This window comes from Bubalus kerabau, chromosome 8 (genome assembly GCF_029407905.1).
Source record: "Bubalus kerabau isolate K-KA32 ecotype Philippines breed swamp buffalo chromosome 8, PCC_UOA_SB_1v2, whole genome shotgun sequence".
NCBI classification, from domain to species: domain Eukaryota; kingdom Metazoa; phylum Chordata; class Mammalia; order Artiodactyla; family Bovidae; genus Bubalus; species Bubalus kerabau.
The window spans coordinates 70,938,818-70,953,097 of record NC_073631.1 but is presented as its reverse complement, the minus strand read 5'-3'; the positions used below and the strand labels follow the sequence as shown (position 1 = coordinate 70,953,097).

Below are 14,280 nucleotides of genomic sequence, written 5' to 3'. Positions count from 1 at the left end.
ATGTAGTCTTACTTAGCAGAATTAAAAGCAAAATAAAGCCCAAATTAAAACAAACAAAAAACCCTTACTTCTAGTACAATTAAAAGATTGCTTCAAGGTGTATGTGTGTGCTTTTATGTGTATATTTGTTCCTTGAATTGATATCTTATCAAGAGGAATGTTTAGCTATAGTTGATATAGTTAATGAAATAGCCATGCTTTCTCACAGCCTCTGACCTCTCATAGCATAAATTTGCTAAAACTAATTTATGGCCTTTAAAATTCTGCCTTCCTCTATAGGCATCTGTACACGCGTCCCCTCCCTACTGTATGGTCGCTGCTCCAAGGGCAGGGGCTCTTTTTGTGGAGCCTTCTTGTTCTTAGCATGGAGCTTAGTGCTTGCTAGGTGCCTAGTAACTGTGCAAGGAAAGAATGAATGAATGAGACCAGTGTCCTTGGTTTCTGATCCTGTCCCACTGCTTGCCGAAGTTGAATCACTTTGGAACGAGTTCAGGGTGACAGGTAATGAATCACTGTCCACACGCCACTTTCCCTGAAGCCTGGTGAACAAAGCCTTATGATGGTTCTAGAATTGGATCGTTGAAGATCTGGAGTTCACCCATGGGCTTCTCCTTCCTCTTTACCAAGCCTTTCAATGGAAATGTCTGACGGGCCCCCTCTAGGTTCCTTCTGGATGCCACTTGCACCCTGCCTCCCTTCCCTCTCCCTCTCCAAAGAGTCGAGGTTCAGGGTGTTTCCCAGGACCTGACCTCCACCCCCTGAGCGGAGAGCCCACAGTCAAGCTGGGGGGAAGGTCCCAGGTTTGAGAGAGCAGGGGCATTAAAAAAAAAAAGTCCTTTTCCTTTCCTGTGCCGATTTGGAGTGTTGACTGAAAAATGGAGCTGTTGTCTAGGGGTGAGCCCTGGGGAGAGAGGGAGTTGGCCCCTCTTTGTTAATGGCTCGGACCTTTTGATGAATTGGAGTCTGGTACAGTGTAACCTCTCGTGGGTGGTGGTTCAAGGAAAAGGCTTTTTTTTTTTTTTTTTTCCGTGTCGTTTTTTCCAGGTTGTTGCAGTGGGTTTATAGGCTTCAGTGAGTGGCTCTTTTGTTTAATAGGAAGTTGAGAAAGACATGAAGGACTTTTCTAGTCTGTGGAAATGACTTACTGATTCTCAGAAATACATCTGATTTCTGCACTTTTAAAATACAAGCTTAATGATCCATAACTGTGGTGAACTTATGCTGTGAGCCAGACCTGACTTTTCTTCTTCTGCCTCCTTGGAGCTCAGTGGCCTCCTTGGGGTTATGTTTAGGGCTCGGCCTCAGTTTTGAGGCTTGAGCTAGTTTATGGAGATGAAATAATCTCTGTAATATGTGTGTGAGTATATATATATATCTATACACACACACATACACACTCTAGCTTATCAGTAAGTAAACTTAGACCAAAAGAGAAAAAAAATTATGTGTATGTGTTTATTTATATATGTATGTATTTGTATGTATGTGTGTATATATATATACACACATATATATGTGTATATATATATGCACACACACACACGTATATATATATATATGAAAAAAAGTGAAAGTCGCTCAGTTGTATCTGACTCTTTGCGACCCCATGGACTATATAGCCCACCAGGCTCCTCTGTCCATGGAATTCTCTAGGCAAGAATACTGGAGTGGGTAGCTGTTCCCTTCTTCAAGGGATCTTCCTGACCCAGGGATGGAACCCAGGTCTCTCTCATTGCAGGCAGATTCATCTAAGTCACGAGGGGATATGCATCAATGAACATGTTTTTGGCCTATTAATAAGTATTGAAGTTGGTTAGGAGGCCAGTGTTCTCCTAGTATGTATTCTATGAGCTGATGACTGATGATAACTAGTAACATGAAAACAATTTAGAAGCTTAAGACACTCTCTACTTAAAAGGAAAAGAAAATCAAAACCAAACAAAACATGGTCTTTTTGATGACACTGTCCTCAGCAATAATATAAAATAAACAAGGCAATTATCAAGAGTGAAAGGGCATCTGAACAAGAGCCATCTCCACCTTGGCCAAGGCTGTTTTTGCTACTGTTGAGTCAGTACTGCTTAGAATAATGTGGTAAATGGATGGGAGAGTGGGGCTGTAGGTAACTAAGCGAGGTAATTCACTTAAAAAGTCTCCTCTAGCTTACTCATCTGTCTGCTCTGGATTGAACCTGAAAGCGTATGCTTATGCTTAGTTAAATTTTGGCAAAAGTCCCCAGTCCTCCTTCACACTGAGAGGGAATGATAATTTCACATACTTTTTTGAATATTCATAATGTTTTTATTGGCATAGAATCTAGCCTCATCCTAAGCTTAACTCAGCCTACGTTTTCCAGAGCTGTTTGCAAAGTATAAAGAGGTGGGTATGCGTCTAGTCTCTTATTTTCATTTCCTCTGTTCTATGTTGACTTTGTTTTTATTGTCTCCCTCTTACTATTTTCTTATCTTATCTGCTTTTTACCTCTAAACCAGAGAGCAGTAGGACTCATATTATGATTTACTCTTGCAAAAGCTGCACTATCAGCTATTGGGTCAGGAAACTTTCTTGGTGCACAGGGCTACCCATTCTGCACATCACAGACTGTTTTGTATCCCTGACCCCCACCTATTAAATGATACTGGGGTGACCCCCAGAAACAGCAGCAATTAGAACTTGGCTTCGCATGTTTACAAGTCCTCTTGCTGGGCCATGCAAGAAAATTATGCCTTCTCTAGGAAGACAGATGAGAATGTGTCTTTTGCCTGTATTTAGAGAGGGAACTTTATTAGAATGATGACAAACTCTTCAGATGCCTAAAGATTTTTGCCATAATGTGGCCTTTAAGTGACCTGCTAGTCCTGTCAAATGTTGATATGCTTGACATTTGACACATAGACTGGTTTGAGTCTGAATCAAGTCTTCTGAGTGTATTTTTACCTTGTATTTAACTGACACAGTGAGATGGGGTAGGCTCTGAACATAACTGCTGGCTATTTTAGGTAGGACTTGGGAATGCATTGCTTTATTCTAGAGTCAAGGAAAAAAAGCATTCAGTTTGATACCATAACTCTCAAATGTCTTTTCCTAGTAAGTCAGCAATGGTAATCATAAGATTTGATACTCAGATGAAATAGGCCTTGCAGAAAGCAGATAGGTCTGGTGTGATCAGTGCTGTATTTCATACACAGTGTCACATTCTGTAGCCCTGATTCATGCACAAGAAGGAAACTTCTCAGATGTTTTGATAAAGAATACTTCAGCCCATGCATTAGATGGACCAAGCATATATTGTTGCTGGAGATGTAAGGATACTTATATAGAATAAAGATATAAAGAAAACAGTTCTAGCCAATAAAAATCATTTGAATCTGTGAAAAGCAAGCCAAGACTAGAGAGCTGTGATTTTTCAGAATATTTTAAAATAATCATTTTAAATGAAAACAGTTTAAAAACCACATACACTCAAAATGTCTGAAAAATTACCCAGAGACAGAGTAATCCCATTTGGGAATGGGTTACAATTTTAAAGTCAGATTTTACTGTAGTAGAGCAAGAAAGGAAAAGAAAGAACTTTTCCTTTCTACTGCTAACTTTTTCTTGAATTTCTAAAGGCAAGTTACTTTGGACCAGAATGAAGAATATACCCAGTTTTGCATTTAATTTCTTTACTATCATAGTTTGTCCTCAGAGTTTCATAGGGCAATTATTTTATTTTTTAGGGCAATTATTTTAAATCGCAGGGGAAGACTCTTTGGGAAGGTACAGATGACAAGGTCAGCTGAACCCTCAATCACCTCTTGTTGCAGTTTATTTTTCTTCTTTTCTCATCAGTTTGTTCATATTGGGAGTAGGGAAAAAGGAAGACTTTGGTTTTCAGCCTGCCTTTGGATGTTGGGTTCAGTCTCAGAAACAAAGCAGGTGATTTGGTTACATTCAGTATTTCCTTCAAAACCTGAGAATCTCTAAGCTAGTGTTTAGTTAACCACCTGCATGTCAAATAAACTTTTCATCAAAATGGGGTGTGTCCTGCCAAAAATGTATTGTGCTAGTTGAGAGCAGGAAGAGGAACAGGGACTTAGATATACGGCCTTGGGCACAGACACACACCCTGCGGAGACGAACACCTCTAAGGCCCCACACTGTTGCTTAGCAAGTATGTTCTGAACTTCTGAACCCATAGGTAGGAAAGCTATGAGACAGGACTGTGTGAAACATAAGTGGAAATTAGCCGGTAACTTTGAAAAGAGCTCATATCCAAAGAAACATATGGAAAACTTAAGAAAAAAAGAGGAATCTAACATATGAAAACCCAATCCCACTGGAATGTTTTCTCATACACAGTATAAATGCCACATAAATAAAACCACAAACCTCTGCTAAAGTACACGAGAGGACGCGAGTCCCCAGCTCTCTCTCCTGTGAGGACCAGGTTGGAAGGCCCCGTGAGTTTCTAGAGACAAAAGCTGTAAATAAATCCTCCTCCTGGAAACTGTGGGCTTGGTTCGAAAGGAGCTTTGGACAGTCCCTTCAGAGTGATGCAGCCTGTGAAACAACACTAAAGAGGTCTGTGATTCAGGCTGTGGGGCTCTGAACTTTTGAGATACCAGTGGATGGTGGAAATCTTTTAAGGACAATGATATTCTGGTTGGAATGGGATGGCTGCAAGTGGTATGTATAGAGCTGAGGACTCCTGGGGATATAAACAGCCCAACAACACACCCCATTGTCACCAACTTCTGTTGAAATTTTTGCTTAGAAGGTAGAGTCCCAACCTTGGTCTTCTTCCCTGTGTAAATCTCTGGTTTGAAAACTTTGCAGCATTCAAGGCGTTTCAAGCTTGAGGGTTGAAATGTCACTTTAAAAGCAGGGTTAAAAAGGTCACACAGCTGCAAATAATAATAGCCCAATGAAATTCAGATTCTAGCTGCAGCCCACTTCAAGAATAACACTGAAACAGGAAACAAGCATACCAGATCTTTTTACCAGTAAAGCTAGTAAGAGCACATCTGATAAAATGTGTGTGTGTGTGTGTGTGTGTGTATATGTGTGTCAGACAGACAGACAGACAAAGACATATATAACAAGACAAAGACACAGAGAAACAGACATAGAGACACAGAATTTTCAAGAGAGAAGATACACACAGTAAAACAAAGAGAGACACACACACATGCAGAGGGATACAAAGGCACACTCACAAAGTAATGGATTTTCTTGGACTGAGATTCAAGTGTATTTATTTTTCTATTTGAAGATATGATATTAAAATAATATTAATATTTAAATAATTTCAAAATTTAATTTTTCAATTAATATCTCTATAAATGGTCCTATTTTACAATATTTTACTAAAATGGTCCTGTTTTACAGATGAGCAAATAAAACAGTGAAAGCTACCATATCCTTCAAAATAATGTCAACCTCAAATTAAATATGTAATTCATTTCCAATAGCTAGCCACATGTTGGAAGAACCATCCTGCACCCTGACTTTTAGAGTAGAATCAGGCATCTTAGAATAAAATACTTTAGTGTATGCATTTAGTGAATTTGTGTTGGGTTATTATTAGGTGTGGATCTTTGCCTTTCTAACCAAGACATTGAGAGACATATTTGCTTTTTTTTCAGAAACACAAAGTATAAATTGGCTATGCCGTTAACTAATTTAGTTTTAATAAATACCCTTTGTTTGCAGAAACAAAGTAAGACTGATATGGACTCTCATACAGTGTGATGAACTCAAGATGTTTGTCCCCTGACCTTGGCATTTTAGGAAGGACCTGTTTCCTCCTCGAGAACCCTTTCTGCAGTCCTCAGTGGGGTAGAGAAGATCTGTTTCAGGAGTCTTGCCAAGACGACTGAGTCCAGGCTCATCATAGGGCAATAAAGGCTGATGGAGGTTGTTAACATCACTATTAAAATGCAAGCCCCCTTTCAGATCTCTAAATGCATTCATGTCCAGATTAAGAATACCAAAGTTGATGAGGCTTATCAGTATTATCTGTACTTATTTATGTTTACAGTTTGTGGCTTTGGAGCTCCCAGAACTTTTGGTGTTGATAAAAGCGCATGCCAGATTTTCAGATTAAAACAACATTTTTAGTCTCTTACTATTCCAAATCCCATATCACTGTATGAATCTATTTGCTGTTATTGGGGAAATTTGGACCATTCCACTGAGATTGGAGTTTGCTGTGAACTAAGAATCAGTAATGGCCTACCATGATTTAGATGGAGAGGCATCAGTCTTGGTTGATTCCAGCAAAACAGATGATGTGGGTTTTTCCCCTTTGGGCTCAGTTGTGACTCGTAAGTTTTAAAAGACATATTGACAGTATTTTGTATGGAGTATACAAGTTTTTTTATAGTATTTGTGTTTTGCCGTGTTTGCCCTCTGTGAAGTGGTAATTCCAAGTATATCCCTAAAATGCCCGGCAAAGCATTTGAATGGATTGCATCAGCCATTGTGGAAGATTTCCCATTTTAGACCAGGAGGAATTTGTGGGGTCAAACACTGAACAATGAAAGAGTTTCTTGCTCATTGAGAGGCCAGTGGAATCCAGTGGCAGTTTAGGGTTTGAATTGTAAATCAAACCTGTCATCTCCTTGTGGACTGTGAAAAACCTCTACTCACTGCTTTATACAACATTTGGGTTTGTTATTAGGGTTTTGTATTGTTTTCCAAAAATTTGAAGGGAAATTAGACTCTTGAGGCATTTGTTCACTGAAGCTGAACTTTGGAAAAGAGGAACAAAAAAGTAGTACTATTTGTAAAGAAACTCTTAAATGATTAGACAGCTCCCTCCACAATTATTACTGTATTTAACCAAAGATATGGGCTCACTCAGTATTACTCAAAAGACCCTCTCTGGGTGCCATACACAATCCACACATGGTTAATAGACTGGACTCCAGTGGTTTCAGTGTCTATGACAGTATTAATAGACTGAATTCATAATGAATTAGTAATTTACATGTGCAATTTAATGAAAACTAGCCTGTTACTTTCACCAAAAGCAACTTTGACTTTTTTTTTCATTGAATCTGGTGAGATTTTTTTTCTCTGGTCATAACTGGGAACAGGTGGAATTATAGGCCTGCATAACCTCTTGCCTTGTTGAAAACTTGGCTATGGGCCAAAAAGTTTGAGGACCACTGCCTTAGGAGTAGGAAAAAAGCAAGCTGTTTGAGACGGTTTATTGTGATGATTCAGGATTCATTACCCATTCCACAAATATTTATTGAACGCCTACTATGGCAGCTCTCTGCAAGTGAAGCCTGGAGTATGGAGGTTGCCAAGCAAAACCAGGTTCATTAAAACATCCCAGCTAGTAAAACAACTGAATGGGAAATGAGAAGATGAGGCCTGACTTCTGAGGACCAAATGCGGAACAACCTGGCTAAAATCATGTCTGAGTAATTTGCCCCCCACTTGATGTATGATAAAAGAATATACACAGGGCTTTAGTAGAAGTCTGTTTGAGAGAATAATTATTACAATATGTGCTTGAAAAGAACCATAATGATAGACCATAAAAATAGATCACGGCTCTTGACTAATACATCAAACCAGACCATGCTGGTTGATAAAAGTAATGAAGCCTGTGTGGTAGAGTGCTACTATTTAGTAAAACTTTCACCAACACCCACATAGAATGGAATGAGCAAGGGTATGCTGTTTACAGAGGGTAAATATGGGAACACAGAGCATCAGAGCATCAGAGTTTCACACACACACACACACACACACACACCCATATATGTATATACACCCACTCAGACCCTATTAATCGCTGAAAACTTCTTTAATTTTAACAATTGCCATTCTACCTTAGGACTTATTATGCCAGTAGTACATTGCCAAAACCTTTTTTTCATAGATCCATAGCATGTAATATATTGACACAGATTCATTTATGTTTAAATAATAAAATAATACAATAACTGGTAACTCAGTTGAACATGATAAACTGAACTCTATTTGAAGGCAGACTCAGCAGTCTGCTGATCAGCCCTATTCCTCTAAATGTGGTGTTCAGACAATGAAGGCTTGATAAGACAGCGTAAATCTATAGGCCTGAACTTTTTTTTAAAAAACTAAACATTGGTCCAGTCTCCTACCACTAGCATCATATGACCGTGATATTTACTGCAGTTCATATGCAAATTATACCCAATAATTAAAATAGGTTAGGTCATGTTGACATAAAGCAGAATTGCTAAACTTACTGTTAAGGGCCTGAATATATGGGAAAAGTCAGCATTTAGGTGGACTAAGGTTTGGGACAGAGTTGTGAATATAGCTGAAAAATACTTCTTTGTCATACTGATGTGACAAGGCCTGGTCAGTCTCTCTCTTCTTTTTAGCTTATTAATTAATCTCTTTAACCTCCAGCAGTAGCACTTCCAATCTTGACCACTTCTATTGGCTGGACATTAATCATCATCACTACTTCTTTCAGATGTAAGCCATACATGTATTTATATGGCACTTTTTCAGAACTTTTTCATTTTACTGTCATGTAATCTTAATATTGGTTAATAAAATGATTAATACTGGCATTCTTTGGTTACCTTAGCAGCTAAAGTTCTTAAGTGATGTCCAAGAAAGACTTACCTACTTCTCTTTTATGCATAAGGAATAGTTAATATTAGAGTGAGGTTCCATAATATTTGTCCACAAAGTCTCCTCCCACCACTTCCAAACACACACACTTAAATACACAGACCTTTCTCCATAACTTATAAAGGGCTCCCTAACTGGTCCATGTGATACAAGGATGAAGGAGCTGAAGACTGATATTCACATCCCCATTGTAAAGGAGGGGAAATTAAGGTATGAAACCGCTGAGCGACCTGGTAATGGTCAGGCAGATCATGGATGCAGAGATAGAAAAATTCCAAGAAAGTGTTTTAAAAAGTTCACTAGAAAATCAAGGCATATTTAATATTAATGGTAACCCAATTACCTTGCTGTTAGTTCTATCTTGGATCAAAATCATTTTCTCAGTGTTAAAGTCAGTCTTTATTTGGAGGCTTAGAAGTAAGTTGTCAGCACTCACGGGGTGAAGAGGGATGCTCTGAGATAAGTGATGGCAAAATTTTTGAACAATGAGACGTGAGAAATCATTTTAGTTGCTCATGACTTTCCTCAGACAAGAACAAGTGGAAAGCTTCTAAAGATATTTGTAGTTTTTTGTCATCTAAATATAATAGAGTAAAAAAGCTTAAATAATATGCATAAAACAAGAAAGCTATAAAATTATGCTACATTACTGCCTTGGTAAGGTGACTAGTAATTTCAAATGGAGAGTGGAAAGGGTATTACTTGCTGAAAGTTGTATGAGGATGAATAGTGATGTGAAGAGAGTTTACATTGTAAAATTTGTTTTCTTTTTAATGTCTAACTGGGAGTATTATCTAAGGCAAGTCTTTTTCCCTTTGTGTTTCAGATAAGTGAAAGTATACCTCTATTTCCCAAAGAATATATGTGGATATATTAGTGTTTGGGGAAGGGTTTAATGACAGACAAATTAAAATTGGTTGTTTTTGCAAGATGATAAATAGAGTTTTCTTGGATGAAGGGTAACTATTCCATGAGTGAAGCCGAGTTTCCTCTGCAAGAGTGAAGGTGACTTGAGACTCTTGGAATCACTTAGAAGTAGCATTCTAAGGAAGCACATCACTTCCTTTGTGTAGAGACAGAACAGTAGGTTTTAGTTCTATAATAAAGCCGTGCCCCACCAGCAGCACGTGAAGCTTATTTAAACTCAGTTGCAAATTGGCAAAAAGAAAATTATGATTTAGAAAACTATTTAAATTGAGGAACTTCAACTGCCTAGTACTTCTTATCGTATATTTTTTAAAAATTAGGTTGCTATATAGATTAGTAACTACACAATCATGTATACTGTACTTTTATTGGTTTGGGGGTGATTTGCAAAGATAATTTTGATTATACTCGATTTTTGCCTAATGAACTTACCTTAGAGCCTAAGCCCCACTTAAGAAAAGACCCCACTGTAATTTAACATATGTCTGTGATCATAACATAAGGTTTTTCCCTGCAAAGCTACCTTATTCCAGATAACTTATCTAGATCAGAGAGGCAGCCCCTTTAATCTAATTTTAATTTCAAATCAGCCTGTAAAACCAAATTAATGGAATATTTAAGGTAATGCTTTTTGTATTTTCTGATTTCATCCTTGCACAACTTGGATAGTTTTTGTTGAGGTATCATCAAATGCCTGAAATGAAAGGGAATTTAAGGCTCACCACCAGGGTCATTTGCTAAGCTGGCAGTAGCTACCTTGTTCATACGAAAGCTCAGTGGGGTGATCATGGGAGAATAATTTGATGTTCAGGGTTGGTCCTCACACTGATGATTGCCCAGTAACTACCCTCCTCTTGCTCTCTTAAGCAGCCAACCCCAAAGGACTGATGCAATCTTTGCCTAGGAACCTTCTTGCATAGGTGAAGGGTCTTACCTGGAAATAACACCTGATGGCTGTTATTACAGACAGAATTTCTGCCATAACAGACATTTTTGGAGTTGCATTTTGTTGGCAATTTTCCCCTCAAAGTGCAGTAAATATACATCCGATAAAATATAATAGGAACTCAGCTTTCAGGGAGCCTAATAAACCTCAGCCAGGCAGGACCTATTGTTCGTGTTCACGTTTTCCTCATCTAATGTGGGAATTAGCAGAGGAGAGTGCTCCGAACCGCTGCTTTTCTCATGTTTCTCAGGTAGAAGCAGGAGATATTCACGAATTTCTGTTTTCCTTCCTCCCTTTCTCCCTGACCCTTCAGATTTATGAGGAATCCAAGATGAATTTGGAGCAGGAGAGGCCGTTTGTCTGCAGTGCCCCAGGCTGCTCCCAGGTGAGTGTGGGGGGTCCTCTGCCCTGCCTGCAGGGGACACAGTACCTGCCCACAGGGAGGCACCTCTCACTTGGCCATCATGCTTACTGCTGGCTTTCCTTCTTATACCAAGATATTCTCACCACCGCCACTGCCACCACCACCATCATCATTTTCCACTTTGAATAGTTTGAACTACTTCCCGCCCAGCCTCTGCGATACATTGGTGTTGGCCATTTCCCCCCATAACTTTCCCGGGGAAGTAAGCCAGCCGAATCCTGTCCACCAGATGTTCAGGATTGATATTTCAGACTAGGGGAAAGAGGGCGCCTGCTTTGACAATAGCCACTTAAATTCTGGGCCGTTGGATTACTGGTGAAATAGCTCACCGTCAGAGACTGAATTCGATTTTGTTTTGTTTTCCCACTTGAGTGAAATAAAACTCCTAGACTCTTCTAGAACCCACAGTTTTTCCACTTATCTTTAAGAGAAGAAGTTGGCCTGCTGTGCTGGATTAACCCTCTTTTGGTCTCCAGTGGTTCCTATCAAGTGGATTAGATGTGAGGTTTAGATGAAGTTCTATGTGCTGAGTGTTTAGTAAAGGACCAGCGCATTGTGCTCAGTTAAGATCCACTGTTGCTATGATGACTGCGGCTATTAGTATATTAGAACCCCCGTCTTTGAAAGACATTGGAAACACCCATCATCTAAAATCAGAGTTTGGCATTTTCCCTTTGGAACTTGATGAAGACTTTTTCTACCCTTGACCCTTTGGATATCTCCAAGGTCTAGTCATTGGAAAATGACTGCACATGGTGCTCTCGTGCCAAGATCTTCGTTTTATGGGATAAACAGCAAGCTTAGAACTCAGAGCACAGGCATGTGGGTAGTTATGCTCTCTTTCTCTAAAGTGCCCAGTAGTTTCAAGTGGAATCAAGCCCCATATTTTTGTCTGTTTACATTGTGAGGTTGGTGGCACAGTGTGGAACCATGTCTGTGAGTCAATGAGAGGCGACGTCCATTAAGGACCCTTTCATTTTATCACCCCAGAGAGTATGAGGAGGGTTCTGGAAGCTTCCTGGGGGGAAGATGCCATGGGAACATGAAATGTTATTGCCCTGTGATGCTGCTGGTGACATCAGACCCTGGCTAAGAAACCAGCATCCTTTGCTTGGGTTCTAGTAGATTCTGCAAGGGCTTTTGTGTGAATGCTTGTTTTCACTCTATAAATAAAGCAGCAGAGAAAATTATTTTGAAATTCAACTATTTGGGGCTGGTTTTGGAGGTCCTTTTGAAATAGGAAACACTGGGAAGACATAGATAGGTTGTTGTACTGAATAAAATTCTGCTAGACCATGACTCTCCATTGTGAATGCAGAAAGTTACCTTATCTAAGTTAAAACTGATTTCTACCTAGTTTTCTTAAGGAGGAGTTTTGATAGCCACAAAAAATCCAATAATTTGAGTAGTTTGCTTTGCTTTGGCTGTGAAAATGTGACATTAAGTTTTGTTCAATTTGAGACACTCAACACACTTTCCAGGGGTCGGCTGTGTAAATAAAACCCATGCATCCTGCCCCCACAGAGCTTCTAGCCTAACCATCATCTGTGGAACCACATGGTCACATCATCAATTAATTAATGAACTGCAGTTTTCCATGAAAGGAGAACACAGGTCACCCTGAAAAATATCATAGGGGGATTTACTTTACTTGGGGGAGGATAATGGGGTTTCCTCTGTGGAAGGGGCATTTAAGGGAAAGGGATCCTCGAGAGATTTACCAAAGGCCAAAGAAGGTTCATGGCGAGTTAGGGTTTCAGGATATTCCAGGGTTGTGAACGATGGTAGAGAGAGCCTTTGAGGAAGGCTTAGCTGCATCCAGCATTTGGATAAGTCAGAAAAGTGCACAGTGGCCATTGGACAGTGTGGTGGAAATTTCCTGTTTTCAACCCTACCGACATTTGGGGCTGAATAATTCTTTGTTGTGGTGTTAGGGGGGCTTCCCTATGCACTGTCATGTCGTTGTTTAGTCGCTAAGTTGCTGCCTTTGTGAACTACTTGTTAGTGAAAGAAAGTTTCCATTTGTCCTTGGCATGGAAAGGCTCAAATAATGTCTGTGAGTGATAACAAACTCAATCTCAGTCACAATTCTGCCTTTGTGATGGTGGTAACTAAGAACATGTGCTTTTAAAGGATTGTTGTTGTTGTTTTAGACACTGAGTTGTATCTGACTCTTTGTGACCCCCTGGACTGCAGCCCGCCAGGCTCCTCTGTCCATGGGATTTTCCAAGCAAGAATACTGGAGTGGATTGCCGTTTCCTTCTTCAGGGGATCATTCTGACCCAGGGATTGAACCCATGGCTCCTGCCATGTTTCCTGCATTGTAGGCAGATTCTTTAACCACTGAGCCACTGGGGAAGCCCTCCCTGTGCACTCTATAGGATACTTAGCAGCATTGTTGAACTCTACTTGTTAGATCCCATGAGCACTCCTCAGTTGTAACAACCAGAAATGTTTCCAGACATTACTAAATGTCCCCTCGGGGGCTAAATTGCCCCTGTTGAGAGTGACACCCCAATGCCTTGCATTTTGGCTTTAGCCTTGTTTCTTTTCTGATCTGTTTCCTTTGGGGGGATCACCTACTTCTACGTGATGCTCTCCCTTTCTATTTTAGGTATTGCTACAAGCCATCTTTTCTCCTTCTTGGAATCAGGCAGGGTATAAATAAACAAATGTTACAGACGTGTAGTCACTGGTGTCAGATGCTGCTAGAGCTGGGATAGCGAGAGGCCTGAGCAGGGGCTGTTGGGTTTGGCAGTTGGGTGCCTGCCGGCGACCTATGAGAGAGGAGTCCAGTTGAGGGCCAGATTGGAAGGGATTACCGAGTGAGTGGGTGGTGAGGAAGTGGAGGTGGCCAGCATAGAGGAGTCTTTCAAGAGTGCTAGGGAGTGACGGAAAGCAGAGTGATATAATGGTAGCTAGAGAAGGCACCAGCTTGAGAAAGGTTCTTTTTAAAGTCAGGGCTCTCCAGGCTGGATTTTGTCAAGGGCAAGGAGGAGTGAGCATGCTGACTTGAAGGATCACAGCTTGACTCCATCCTCAGGAGATAGGTGTGTAGAGGATCCTGTGAAGGAGATGGGGGTGCTCATTCCTCTGAGACAGGAGAGAACGGAAATAGAACCTATGAAGTTAATGCAGATTCTAAGATGGAGGTGATAATAAAGGTTGAAGGGGTGCATTTCAAATGATCTTCAGCTTCAGTGAAAGCAGGTCATTTCCTTGAGAAGGCTAAGTGAACTGATGTAATAGTTGGACAAACATGAGAAATAAGAATTTGTTTCTTGGTTTTAAGGTAAAATTCCAAGCCTCTTTTTTCAACACCCTCTAAATTTGAATGTGAAGATAAATCTACAACTTG

General features: G+C 40.0%; 1 protein-coding gene across 11 annotated transcripts in view; it reads left to right on the top strand.

Annotated features, from left to right (window-relative positions):
* The window catches only part of CREB5 (cAMP responsive element binding protein 5), a 441,056-nt gene that overhangs the window by 69,839 nt on the left and 356,937 nt on the right, over positions 1 to 14,280 (top strand). For 2 of the 11 annotated variants that reach the window (XM_055590513.1, XM_055590510.1), the window contains one exon: positions 10,812 to 10,883. The exons of 1 other annotated variant lie outside the window; for it this stretch is intronic. In XM_055590513.1, the coding sequence (XP_055446488.1) occupies positions 10,830 to 10,883 (54 nt within the window). In that variant the 5' untranslated portion in view covers positions 10,812 to 10,829. Of the gene's footprint in view, positions 1 to 8,817; positions 8,836 to 10,156; positions 10,174 to 10,314; positions 10,365 to 10,409; positions 10,473 to 10,650; positions 10,884 to 14,280 lie in introns of those variants that run through there. 8 more of the 11 variants (XM_055590514.1, XM_055590515.1, XM_055590511.1 and 5 more) reach the window with 8 other exon arrangements.